The sequence below is a fragment of the Gadus chalcogrammus genome, chromosome 9, assembly GCF_026213295.1.
Source record: "Gadus chalcogrammus isolate NIFS_2021 chromosome 9, NIFS_Gcha_1.0, whole genome shotgun sequence".
Classification (NCBI taxonomy): domain Eukaryota; kingdom Metazoa; phylum Chordata; class Actinopteri; order Gadiformes; family Gadidae; genus Gadus; species Gadus chalcogrammus.
In genome coordinates this window covers 4293307-4307462 of record NC_079420.1, presented here as the reverse complement: position 1 = coordinate 4307462, position 14156 = coordinate 4293307, and the positions used below count along the sequence as shown (strand labels likewise).

General features: G+C 49.8%; 1 protein-coding gene across 1 annotated transcript in view; it reads left to right on the top strand.

Moving 5' to 3' along the window:
- Positions 1-13426, top strand: part of cspg4 (chondroitin sulfate proteoglycan 4) — a 65952-nt gene extending 52526 nt beyond the window's left edge. Inside the window, exons 7-11 of the mRNA XM_056598522.1 lie at positions 2058-2259; positions 3189-3320; positions 4137-4297; positions 6872-7055; positions 8906-13426. Of these exons, the coding sequence (XP_056454497.1) occupies positions 2058-2259; positions 3189-3320; positions 4137-4297; positions 6872-7055; positions 8906-10788 (2562 nt within the window). The 3' untranslated portion in view covers positions 10789-13426. The remainder of the gene's footprint in view (positions 1-2057; positions 2260-3188; positions 3321-4136; positions 4298-6871; positions 7056-8905) is intronic.
- The last annotated feature ends 730 nt before the right edge of the window (positions 13427-14156 follow it).

The window sequence follows — 14156 nt, the reverse complement described above, 5'->3', positions numbered from 1 at the left end:
ATAAAAAAATGACAAACTTACAAATCCCAGAAATATGTTTGGATAGTGTTATCATAATAAATATATAAGTGTAAATATATTCAAATTCATTTTCAAGCAGCTTACCACCTAGGAAAAGAGTGGTCTTCTGGAAATAAACACACATTCCACATCCCAATATCTCTATGGTTACTGCCGTCAAAGCTATTTTGAGAAGAAAAAATCTTATGGAACTACCGGGATTAAAGTCATTACGCAGGGTTGTGTACACCTTTACTATTTGTTAAGCCTGCTGCCAATCATGTACACTATTAATCACGCTTCTCCTTATCGTTATCAAAATGAGGACTTAGAAATAACTCTTTCTACACTGACGTAAAGGGTGTGATGCAATGTTTGGTGGTGCGGTTTAGTATGCGTATATGTAGCCTACTTAAGCTTGTGGTGTCTGTGTGTGTGTGTGTGGGTGGGTGTGTGTGTCTATGTGCGTGTCAGTGTGGGTGTGCGTGCATGGTTTCATTAGTGTTTATTTGGTTTTGTGTGGGATAAACCTTTGCTGTGTGTGTGTGTGTGTGGGCTCGCATGTCTGGTGTAACTTTTCATAGATGTGTGCATTGGTGTGTGCGTGCGTTGTTGAGTTTCTCCTTGTTTGTGCCTGTGTGGGTGAGAAAGTGTTTTTGTTTTTGATTTATTTCATCTTATTTTGACTGATGACAGTGTCTCTCCTTGTGATGGAACAGAGATGGGCTGTCAAAATAAATTAGGCTACTGCTCGACATACATTTCAAAAAATGGGTTTCCCTTTCAGGAACAAATAACGACTTATCTAACAATCCCCCAAAACACACACCAAAGCTCGGGCAATAGCTTTGCATAATTTCCCAATAACGGCAACACATGCAATACGTCTCGGTACAACAAATGGACCGCAACACTGCAGGAAATTCCTGAGCCATCATTATTTATGTTTTTGCATTCATCAAGTAACAAGCCTCCATCTCGTAACCTTTACCTGAGGTATCTTGCCCTTTAGAGAAAAATACAAAACCAGAGGAGGGAGAGAGAGGAGGGTAAGCCTGCCAGAGAGAGCGAAAGAGAGCCAGGAACAAATGGGTTCTGAGATCGATACACACCCCTACCAGACAGCCTCCCTCACTCGCTCTCTCTGTTACAATCTCCGTCCCGATCTCTCTGGCCCCTCCCCAAAGAGTCCCGCTATTTAAGAATATATCTATTCGTGGATCTGGCCCATTTCTTTCAATTAATGCCCCTTTCAACCAACCAGCCATTAGAATGCCATTAAATCTCTCCCGCCCTGGCGCGCGCAGTCATTCACGCCGAAGCCGCTGCCCTCCTTCTCCGATAAGGGGACCGTCGTCTACCGTCTGGATCGCGGAGGAATAATTAACCTTTTGATGGGGGCTCCTCTGAAGAGAAGGATGGTTGGCGGATGGGGGTCTGGTGTTTTGTCTTTCTGCTTTTTGTGTACTTTTTTTTCACAAGTTGTTCCACTTCTACCTTTCTCTAACTTTGATTAATTCTGTCTCTGACTCTCTGTCTGTCCGTTTATTGATCTAGCTATCTATCTATCTTGGTTGAAGAGGTAATTCCAAAACTTTCTGGAACAACACCTGGGACATTGGGATACAGATAAAACAACACTGAATCACGTCTGACTTTTACAACAATGAACACGCCCTTGCAATGAAATAGCTCAAGTGTGTCTATGACTTTCACTCAAAGTTTTTATGGTTAGAAAACGTTTCTCGCCATAATTTTCTAAAATGATAGTGAAGGTCTAGCAATAGCCCCAGTATCATGCCAGACATACTGACATTTAATTATCTATAGATGCTACCGGCATACAATCATTCGGCAGCCTGTTAGTATGTATCGGGTCTTTACAAGACAATCAAACCTTAGACAAACATATCTTTCGATAAAAAAATCCACCTTAAAAATATTAATATGTCCGCGACCTCGGCCTCCGTGACCCCCATATGCATCTCAGCCCCGTGTCCACTCGTCAGCTGCTCCGTCCTCAGCCAGACTCTGCACCCTGTCTCCCCCCCGGCCAGGTGCTTAGCGGGGAGGAGTCGGACATCACCTCCAGCATGCTGAGCACCGAGGACAACGACAGCGCCCTGGAAGAGCTGGTCTACCAGCTGGACGCCACGCCCACCAGCGGCCTGGTGGCCCTGAAGGAGGCGCCCGACCACGGCGTCATGAACTTCACCCAGGCCCAGATCAACAACGGCGAGGTCATCTTCATCCACGAGGGTAAGGGTCGCCGTGGGAACGGCGGGGGGGAAGGGGGAAGGGGGAGGGCCGGTAAGGTTATCTCGTCGTCCCAAGCCTCCCTGGACCACGGTGAGGATCGCTCTCGCGGCCCTGCTCAGGGTTTGTTCAGGGCCGGTTGTTACGTGCCCTGTAGAAGCATTGGGGTTGGGGGGGTGGGGGACTTTGAACTTGCGCTACCTGTGAAGAGCGTTCAGACTGTCAGTGTGATTAACGACAATTCCCTTGGCTTGGAATTGTCTAGACTCGACTATGAAGGGACAATACGATATAAAAAGGTTGGCCGCAATAATGACTTTTTATCTGTTTCTCATTTTCTGCCGAAGCCCGTCCAGCCAGTTTCAACCCTGTGGAGAAGAGAATTGGTTTTCTCTTCTCCAACCCTTCTAAACACAGATAGACAGACGGATAAATAGATAGAGGAAAACATAGACACACGAGCAGTTAGATATTGACAGAGATGGGGTGAAGCGGCAGATGGACAGACATGTGATACAGACAGACAGAGACCAATAGATAGACAGACGGACAGTCAAATGGATAGATACAGGCAGACAGAAAGGGACGGCAGATGAACCGACAGATATGAGAGTGACTGACAGATTGACAGAGAGAAGAGAAATAGACAGTTGCACAGAATTAGTGATGGAGACCAACGGACCGACATACAGATGAACAGACAGAAAGACAAACTCAATCACAGACAGATTGGGAGACTGCGGACAGACAGACACAGATAAACTGACAGACAGACAGACAGACAGACGGATAGATTGACAGACAGAGGGCCTGAGGCAGACAGCCAGTAACGTGTGTGTGTGTGTGTGTGTGTGTGTGTGTGTGTGTGTGTGTGTGTGTGTGTGTGTGTGTGTGTGTGTGTGTGTGTGTGTGCGCGCTGTGTGGGTCTGCAGGCGAGGAGTCGGGTGGCTTCAGCTTCAAGGTGACGGACGGTGAACACACATCGCCCCTCTACCACTTCATCGTCACCGCCAGGCCCCTCGCCATCACCATGGAAACGCAGGAGGACCTCATGGTTTTCCCCGGTAAGGCGCCAAGGCCCCCGCTGGTTGTTACCCACAATGCACCTGGAGGGGGGGGGAGGCATCTCTCAGTAGATGTCCGGCAGTGTCCCTTTAATCCGATCCCTCAGTCGACCCCCTGAAATAAATAAAGAAAGGTGGACAGATCTGGACTGCTGGAACGCTTTGAAGGAGTTTGTTGGCCGCGTGTGGAAAACGAGTCGGCTCGCAGGAGGGATAGCCGAGAAGAGGACATTCACTTTATTCATCCAAGCGGAACGCACAGGAATGGGTATTAAGGAGAGATTGATTATATGAAATAAGAATAGAAACTGCCATAATCACACTATCCCAAATGATTACAGGAGTATAGTAAGAGTAGGTGAAATGCAAATTCAAAAAGAAAATAGATAATATGAAGACAGTGCCTGACTGAGACTGAAGTAATAAATCGAGCATTAGGATGAGGCTTTCGAGGGAAATGTGTGAGTTATTGTTTAAATTAATAAGCCAGTTTTAATAAGCCTCATTTCAATTCCCCTTTTTACAACGTAATATATATCAACAAGAGATCCTTCTGGACGGTGTTTAAGCGCTCAAATGTGGGTCTGTGCGTGCCTACATGTGTACACGTGTTTGTTCATACGTGAGTGAGCTTGTATATTTTTGTGTGTCTGTGTGAGTGTGTGTGTGTGTGTGTGTGTGTCTGTGCGTGTGTCTGTGTTTTTGGACGCACTTACATTTATTTGTGTTTGTGTGTGTCTGCGTGTATGCATGTGTGTTTGTGTGTTTGTGTGTGTGTGTGTTCTTGCGTGTGACCGCGTGGTCCCTCTCTCACAGGAACACGACAGCCAATCACCAGCGCGAACCTGGGGGCTGTGACCAACGAGGACGGGAATGAGATCAGCTACTCTCTGCTGCGTCCGCCCCGACTGGGCAGGCTCATCCTGGCCAACGACAGGAACCAGTACGAGGAGATCACTGGCTTCACCCAGACCCAGGTACCCTGCCTTCCGTATTGACCATGGGATTGGCGTGGGCGTCTCAAGGGCAGCCATTTCGTATCCAAACTTTTTCCTACTCACACCAAGTTGAAGAGAGTGCCGCGTTAATTCAGGCCAGATCGTACTTTTCTTTATTAGAGCGGTATTTCGTCTCCAATATTAATTTATGTAGCATAAAGTATGAACCATGAAATTGCTTAACATGAAGTACATTCATGTGCCGTGCTCAACCTTGATCACCATTTCACCACGCAGGCTGTGGTATTTCAGAGGAGTAGGCGTAAAATGAATTTCGTGGATGATGCAACCCTGCCTCTGCAGCCTTTAGTAAATGTACTCTCTTTGAGGCTATTTGAGTCATTTTAATATCGCATACCTATTCCGGTCTAGCTCAGCCCATGTCCCTGCCTTTATAGATTACAGCAGTGGTTCTTAACCTTATGACTTTGGTTGTGCAAATCAATTATTATCAAGGCCCACCTCATATGTAACGATATAAATAGACATGCAGGGGGTGGGCAATGAGTGCCAGCACCCCACTTATATACAATTATTAAAGCACGAAGGACATGGACGATGGGAAACAGAGGAAAGGAAATTCCGCTGCGCCGTCTATGATCCCAGCGTGTTTATTTAGAACACAAATCAACCCAAAGCATTAGAAAACATTACAATGGAAAACAAATGCACAAAGCAACTCTATTTTTTTTTAAAAGTCAAGCCAAATGCTCCTCTAATAGCGTATTTAATCAGGCCTTCTTCAATGTCTTTTTCGTCAACAATAGGCATATTTTAAGTATATTTATTTTCAATCATTAAAAAATCACAGTGCTGAAAACACTGGATAACACTTCCACATAATCACACTGACATGGATAGATAGATAGATAGATAGATAGATAGATAGATAGATAGATAGATAGATAGATAGATAGATAGATAGATAGATAGATAGATAGATAGATAGATAGATAGATAGATAGATAGATAGATAGATAGATAGATAGATAGATAGATAGATAGATACTTTATTAATCCCGAGGGAAATTCAAGCTGTTCAAAAAATTCAAACAACATAGCTGTTGTGCTTAAAATATTGTGGGGTTGTGGGGAAGGGGGAACTGCCTCTCTCCTCTCTCTAAAAATTTAATTTCAGATAGTGCTTCCGTCGTCCTTTTGTTCAGCAGAGGAAGACATTTTGATTTAAGATACACAACATATGTTGTTTTGATACCGAATGCATCGTCGCTGTATTGGTCGTGTTTGTCCACAAGGGGTCTCTATTGTACACCCAATGTGCCGCTCGAAGGAAATCTTCTCTCAAAGATAGGCCGAGTAAACCACAACTATTTACCATAACAATGAGTGCTGTAGTGCAAGTATTTTTTTTTTTTTCTGAAACCCAATAATTAGCATGTTAAAGTCACCATTACTACCGCCAACGTGGATTTGTGAACGTAAGACAACCCTAAGATAAATTGGCCGAAGCGTTTTAGGTTTCATATTCCACAACGTTAACAGTTGCAACGGCCAAATAGCCCTTCATTGGATGAAACAAAAGCAGTCAATTTCAACAGCTTTTGATGAAAGATTATTTTTTATCAGTCAAATGCCCAACCTTTAGGTTATAGAGCCAAAATCAAAAATAGTACAAATATACAAAAAGAAAGACTCAAGTTCATATTTAGAAGTTTACTTTATAGCTGCTTTTTTTGTGGCCGTGTGCTGGTGGCCTGTTTCTTTGTGATTATTGGTTGTGTTGTCTTAGCAGTATCCATGAGAGACATTGGTTGGGTCTACACCATGACCTCACAGTGTAGGCCTACTAAGACACATTCCTGCTCCAACCCTTCACTGCACTGAGCCAAACCACTGCCTGGACTCTATGAAGTGTGTTGACTGTGGATATCGTTGTACTGGCCACACATAACTGAACCAGAACGACCACTGAAGTGGAAAAGCTCTTTTTGTCTAGCAGTGAACTCTGGGCCTCATACCTTGAGGGTGTCCAGTGGTTAATGTTCATTCACATTGTTTATCCCGGACTCTCAGAGAGACAAGATTTCCTTATGGATGTTTCAAATGAAATGGATTCGTAGACACAAGTGGATTAGAATAGTTCACTTGAATAATTCTCTCACAGGTTATAATCATAATAATATAAATTATAGCATAAGTTATAATTGCATTATCATTTTTAAAATAATAATTATAATACAGAATCACCAGCCGGACTGAATGTGTACACATGTGTGTTAAGTTAGCAATGCAACACAGTCGCACAACCTCACAGAGACATTGCATTACATCACATTACAGTCGTTGCTCCGTACACGCACACAAACAAACAAAAGGTTAAACATTGTAAAAAAAAAAAAACATTTCCATGTTCTTGTTCAACGATGTTTTATTCTTTTAAAGCGTAACAAACAACGGGGTGACCTATGAGTCCTAAAACAATAAGCCATCTGAACAGCATCATTTCCCAGCCTCTAACCACCACCTCCTCCTCCACCACCACCACCACCACCCCTCTCCTTGCTCTCCTCTCCCTCCCCCCCTGACCTGAAGCTGGAGGCGGGCCTGGTCTTCTACGAGCACCAGCTCCCCGAGGAGCCCTTCTGGGTGGTGAGGGACACCGTGGAGCTCCAGCTCAGCTCCCAGCCGGCCCCAGACCTCCTTCACGTCCTGCCCGTCACCGTGTCCTACTACGCAGCGCACCCCAACGCCTCCTCCCAGCTCTGGAAGAACAACGGTAGGGAGAGGGGGAGGGAGGGGGGTGGGTGGGGGGGAGACAGAGGGGGAGACATGGGAGGGAGAGCGGGGAGACAGAGGAGGGGCATGGGAGAGAGAGGGGGAGACAGAGGGGGGAGGCGTGGGAGGGAGGGGGGGAGACAGGGGGGGGTTTGGGAGGGAGAGGGGGGAGACATGGGAGGGAGAGGGGGAGACAGAGGGGGGGTATGGGAGGGAGGGGGGGGGAGAGGGGGGACGTGGGAGGGAGAGGGGGGAGACAGAGGGAGAGAGAGGGGGAGACAGAGGGGGGCGTGGGAGGGAGAGGGGGAGACAGAGGGGGGGCATGGGAGAGAGAGGGGGAGACATGGGAGGGAGAGGGGGAGACGTGGGAGAGAGAGGGGGAGACAGAGGGGGAGACGTGGGAGAGAGAGGGGGAGACATGGGAGGGAGAGGGGGGAGACACAGGGGGAGACATGGGAGGGAGAGGGGAGACATGGGAGGGAGAGGGGGGAGGGAGAGGTGGAGTAGTGGGAGGGAGATGGGGTGACAGAGGGGGAGACATGGGAGACAGAGGGGGGAGACGTGGGAGGGAGAGGGGGGAGAGAGAGGGGGGGTATGGGACTGAGAGGCGGGAGACAGAGGGGGAGGCATGGGACTGAGAGGGGGAGACAGAGGGGGAGGCATGGGACTGAGAGGGGGAGACAGAGGGGGAGGCATGGGACTGAGAGGGGGGAGACAGAGGGGGAGGCATGGGACTGAGAGGGGGGAGACAGAGGGGGAGGCATGGGACTGAGAGGGGGGAGACAGAGGGGGAGGCATGGGACTGAGAGGGGGGAGACAGAGGGGGAGGCATGGGACTGAGAGGGGGGAGACAGAGGGGGAGGCATGGGACTGAGAGGGGGAGACAGAGGGGGAGGCATGGGACTGAGAGGGGGAGACAGAGGGGGAGGCATGGGACTGAGAGGGGGAGACAGAGGGGGAGGCATGGGACTGAGAGGGGGAGACAGAGGGGGAGGCATGGGACTGAGAGGGGGGAGACAGAGGGGGAGGCATGGGACTGAGAGGGGGGAGACAGAGGGGGAGGCATGGGACTGAGAGGGGGGAGACAGAGGGGGAGGCATGGGACTGAGAGGGGGGAGACAGAGGGGGAGGCATGGGACTGAGAGGGGGGAGACAGAGGGGGAGGCATGGGACTGAGAGGGGGAGACAGAGGGGGAGGTATAGCGATAGGGTGGCAGTAGCTCAGGAGGTAGAGCGGGTGGTGCTGCTAACCACAGGGGTGCTCGTTCGTGTCGAGGTTGTCCCTGAGCGAGGCGCCTCACCCTGACTGCTCCCGACCAGCTGGCTGTCGCCCTGCAGGGGGGGCTCCGCCGTCGGTGTCTGAACGGGTGAATGTTCGGGCAATGTTGTAAAGCGATTTGGATAAAAGTGCTCAGTCCAGTAAATGCTAGTCCATTTAACATTAGAGATCTAGAGGGGAAGACAGAGGGAGGGAGAGGAGGGAGGGAGCGAGACAGAGAGGGGAGTGGAGACAGGAAGAGAGGCAGAGGGAGGGAGAGAGAGCGAGACAGAGAGGGGAGAAGAGACAGGAAGCAAGGTTTAGGGAATATTTATCCAGGGTGAAAGGTTGAACAAAGCAATTTAGTTTTTCCATCCAACTACCTACTAAGTCACAGAGCTAATAAAAACAGCTGTTATGACGCTTGGGTCTGTATGACGCGCTGATCCTCTGCTTCTGTTGCAGAACAGAAACGTCGAGAGAAAAAACACAAAGTGTGTGTTTTAAATTCTGCCTTCACACATGCATTGAGTTTGCCTCCAAATCATTTGCCCCCCTTTATATATCCCCCTCTTGCCCGTGGCCCCCGTCAGGTCTGGTGGTGGTCCAGGGTGAAGGCCAGGTGATCGACAGCTCCGTCCTGGACGCCTCCAACCTGCTGGCCAGCGTCCCCGAGGCGGAGCGCGGCCGCCTGGACGTGGTGTACGAGGTCACGCGCTTCCCCGCCCACGGGCGCCTCATCCTGGCCGGGACGCCCCTGGCCCGCAGCTCCCCGGTCTTCATGCAGCGGGACGTGACTCGCGGGTCCCTGGAGTACGTGCACGGCGACTCGGCCGCGCCCGCCTCCGACGGCTTCTCCTTCCGGGCGTACCTCAACCGGCCGCCGCAGGAGGTCGTCTCCTCGGCCCAGTCGGTGGTGCTGGAGGAGGAGCTCCACATCTCGGTCGGCGGCCGGGATACCCGGCCGCCCGAGCTGGTCAGCGAGGACGCCACGCTGGAGGTGCTGCAGGGCGCGTTCACCCTCCTGACCCAGAAGCACCTCAACACCCGGGACGAGGACAGCGCGCCCGACCAGGTGCGCTACGAGGTGACGGAGGAGCCCGGGAACGGCCGGCTGGTGCACGCGCTCTCCCTGAAGCCCCTCGTCGAGTTCAGCCAGGAGGCGGTCAACCGGGGGCGGGTGGGCTTCGTGAGCGACGGCAGCCTGGCCGCCGGCGCCGTGCGGTTCGTGCTGACGGACGGCAGCCACCGCACCGAGCCGCACGCGCTGCGCGTGGTGGTGCGGGCGCGCGCCCTGGTGCTGGCGGCGGCGCCCGAGGTCCGGGTGAGGCAGGGGGACGACGAGACCCCGCTGACGGAGGACATCCTGCGGGCGGACGCGGGGGGCCCCCCGGACGAGGAGGTGGTGTACAACATCACGGAGGCGCCCCGGTACGCCGCCGTCATGGTGGACCGCCTGCCCACCTCGGCCTTCACGCAGACGCAGGTCCGCGAGGGCCGGGTCAGCGTGCGCTTCGTCAAGTCCACGTCGCCGCGCGACAGCGTGGCCCTGGTGGCGTCGGTGGGGCCCGGCGGGGCCGTCAGCGCCTCGACCGTCCTCCGCATCACGGTGGAGCCGCTGGCCGCCGTCGCCCGGGACCCCGTGCTGCCGCGCGGCGCGCTGGTCCGCCTGGACCGGGCGCTGCTGGACGCCAGCGCCCTGGAGAACAAGACGGGGGCGGCGCCCGTCTTCAGCGTGGTGCAGCAGCCGCGGCGGGCGCGCTTCGTGCGCGCCGGGGGCCCCGGGGCGGGCCAGCCCCTGGACACCTTCACCCAGCGGGACCTGGACCAGGGCCGCGTCGCCATGGAGATCTCCGACGGCGCGCCGGCGGAGGGGGCCCGGGGCGACGGCGTCCACCGGGACGAGGCGCGCTTCCTGCTCAAGGCCCACGGCGTGCCGCCGGCCGAGTGCACGCTCTCCTTCCTGACGGAGCCCTACAACGCCTCCGCCGTCTACCCCGTCGCCCTGCTGCGGGCGCCCGAGGTCGGCGCCGACCCCCCGGGCGGAGCCGGCCCCCGTCCCGCCGCCACCGACGACCCCCACCGGAGGGTCGACGACGACCTGACCCGCGGCGACCCGGGCACCACCACCACCCCGAGCCCGGGGAAGGCCACCGATCAAAAGCCGGTGGTGTCGCGGCGCAACAACCTGTGGGCCATCCTCATCCCCATCATCATCATCCTGCTGCTCCTGCTCGCGGCGGCCTTCCTGGCCTACTGCCTGATACGCAAGAACAAGACGGGCAAGCACAACGTGCAGATGGTGGCCGCCAAGCCCAAGAACGGCGAGGTGGCGAGCTCCGAGACCTTCCGCAAGACGGACGCGGCCGGGAACATCCCCATGTCCAACATGGACGGGAAGGAGGCCGACCCCGAGCTGCTGCAGCACTGTCGGACCACGGACCCTGCGCTGAAAAAGAACCAGTACTGGGTCTAAGACTGTCTCCCCAGGGCCGGAGACAGAGGTCCACCCTCAGGTCCGTACAACACTGCCTCCGGAGTTACTCATCGTGTTTAGCGTCGTAAGACCTCTCTTGCCGCAGCAATAGAACTGACTAGAATTCAACTCTTAACTTTTGGTTACTCACTTTGCGCTTCATCCGTGGAACAACACTCAGGCAACGAAACACTGAATATCCATCGGCAAACGACGAGGCGTTATTTTTCTCATTCTCTCGGAGGCTTTAGCTATGTCTATTTATTTTTAGTTTTTTCATTCTGTTTTTTTCTGAACGGGGCACGAGCGAGGACATGGACACGCTCTGTGTGTGTTTGCAAAAAAAACTAACGTTATTTTTTTTGTGTGCCCGGTCAAGGTCTTTCATGTGACTACGAAAGCAGCGTTTAGAGTGGCCATTTTAGGAGTTCTGTTTGATTGGCGGTAGAACTTCTGATTCGGTTCAGAGAACTGTCTCATGGTGATGAGAGATGAGCCTTCATTAACACTAACTAACCAAAACGCCCTGAACATCAGGTCCTAAAGATGGCCACTTTAAACGTCTTTTTATTTGTAGTTATATGCAGTCATTACGAATTACCTTTTCCTAGAAATTCGATACATTTTCATGGTACAATAACGTACAATACCTAGGATATGCGGGCCAAGGTTGGTAAGAATTTAGTGTCTTATTCAGGGAAAATTACAGCTTCCAAAAAACCTAGAAGCCCACACAATAAAACCGTGCGGCAGTGCAGATTATATTGAATTTAGACTTGACTGAATTCCATCATCTTCCACACTTTCTAAGTTCTGTTTGTTTCCCCAAGGACGTGTCTATATATTCTCCAGGCTGGCACATCCTTCACCACAGAGCTGCATGGTACCTCACTCCTAAACCAATAGGAGGAATCCATTTTGTGGCCTCTGCCTTTTACACGTTTTTATTGGCTGACGAGCGGAGATGAGGTCATGTGGAACAAGCTGGGTTTCCATTTTCCAAGCCTGCTATTAAGATTTCATAAAAAAAAAAAATCTAAGACTGACTGCTGTCTAACTGACTAGGAACTGTTTGTGAAACACACTTCACTGGAGTCAGTAGGATTCCACCCCACCCGCAAGGCATTTTGGGTAATTTCTCTCTGACGTCATGCATTCCGTATATATTAGCTGTGATGGAAGAAACAAAAACCAGTCTTAAACCTACGATTAATGCTTTATTGATTACGTGGCTTTCAAGCTATTTTTAGTTTTTATTGTTGTTATTGTTGTTATTAGACGATCTGAAAAGATGGTCAAATGATCAGGATGTGCATTCATACACTTTCAAATTCTTATCAACGAACAGCAAAGTGATAGAACCAAGAATCATAATCCAAAAACTAGTGAAATCTAGAACAGAGTGGTTAAAGAACGCTGCCGTTCATTGTTAAACAAAAAAAAATAAAACAGAAAAATCAGGGTACATCAATACTGTGTTTTCCTAACCCTCATTCACAAAGACACGCCACAGTGATTAACAAGAGTTAACATGTATTCAGAGAGATACCATAGAGTATTTGTTGTACATTTCCTTTATCATTTACATGGTTGAAGATGGTACCTTTATACTTTCCTAGTTATATGCTTAAGTACACCCTTTCTGTTATGCTTTGTATATCTGTCTTCTATCTGTGTAGTGGGTTTCGAGGGGATTTTGATTTAACTGACATCATAAGGTGGATTGTGTGATACATTTTCCCACTGGCTTTCCCATCATGGGCCTTGTTCACCTAGCAGCCATCTTGGTTCTAAATCCATACATACAGAACTCCCCATTCAGTTCCCCCAACCAGCTAGCATTTAGAACCAAGACGGAACCAAGATGGTGGCCAGGTGTATAAGGCCCGTCTCCCTACCTGTTGGCCCGAGGGCCATTCGCTTTTCTTGCTGGATCTACTAGAACCAACGTATCTTGCTATTGTTTCGTTGGGGGGGGGGGGGTTGTGTGAAAAATATTCTATTTTTGGACAATGTTTTTGTGCTTAGTGGTATATATTAGTCATTGTTATCTTTCTACTTATCATTAGACTTCAAAGGCGTGTGTGTGTGTGTGTGTGTGTGTGTGTGTGTGTGTGTGTGTGTGTGTGTGTGTGTGTGTGTGTGTGTGTGTGTGTGTGTGTGTGTGTGTGTGTGTGTGTGTGTGTGTGTGTGTTTTTATGTGCGTACATTTGTGCTTGCCAAATGTGCCTTAGCCATTCTCTCATTCCATTGCTGTGCCTCTATCTGCCACTGTATCACTTCCCTGGTGTTAGCTTGAAGCTTCTGTTTTCATATTGATCTCTATCATTCCCCCAACCGTTATCATCATTCATTATTTATTTTAATTTTTTTCATTACAATTGTCAGAATTCATTTTTTTCCAAAACATAAGTGATATAAGAGTCATACAACAGAAGACAATTTCTCTTTTTGAAACCGGAATAATGTCTAACAAAGCTACTTCATAGAGTTGTCCATGCACTAATAGAAATAAAACTTTCATGCAACAAAAGCTGAGCTGTTTTTTGTTATTACATTAACCCCTTTACCGAGCCTGCAGGATAATTAAAACATGTGTGGCTGCAAACATTTTTATGAGCATTTGCTTTCCCTTTTAAGACAATAAAACGAGGACACAACGACATTAATTGTATTGCTGCACGGACGGTGGACCATTGTCTGGATAGCTCTGGACGCTTCATCCCCCTTTGCCACCAGGTGGTGCTAGTCTGCGAGTAAAAGTGCAGCCGTTCGTCAGCACTTTAACAAGGCCCTCTCGGACGGTCACTATTTCCAATGAGTGCCCTTTTCTCTCTGACATAACGCTTATTTTTTGGTTTCTTTCCCTGTATGAAATTTTCTTACCAAGTTGACTGCTGATGCTCTCGTACATTTTGTCCTCGTGGTCTATTTCATAATCGGCCTTTACTGTGAGTTTAGGCCAGAGGAGTTTAGGCTGCCTACCGTTATAACAGCTGTACATTCACCCTTGTCTGCCTTATACCATTAAAATAAAGAATACTCCATTATGGGATGTATCACTATCTCAAGCGGTGTGTGTTGTGTGAAACCGTTTTTCTTAAGTTCTCACAGGTTAGGCTCTATATTTAGAGAAAGGGGGTTTATCTTAGTCAGTGCAATTACATCTGGCCTATGCCTTTTTATGGGACGTGTGTCTAATGCAGGGTAGCTGTTATTGAACTGTGTTTCTGAATGAAAACTGAACAGTAAACAAAAGTTGTTTTTCTCCCTTGTTTATGTTTTTGGTTTCTTGTTTATTGGTGAGAATTTCTCGCGCATGCAAACCAATTATCAGCAGGATATGCATCACATATCCTGTTGAAATG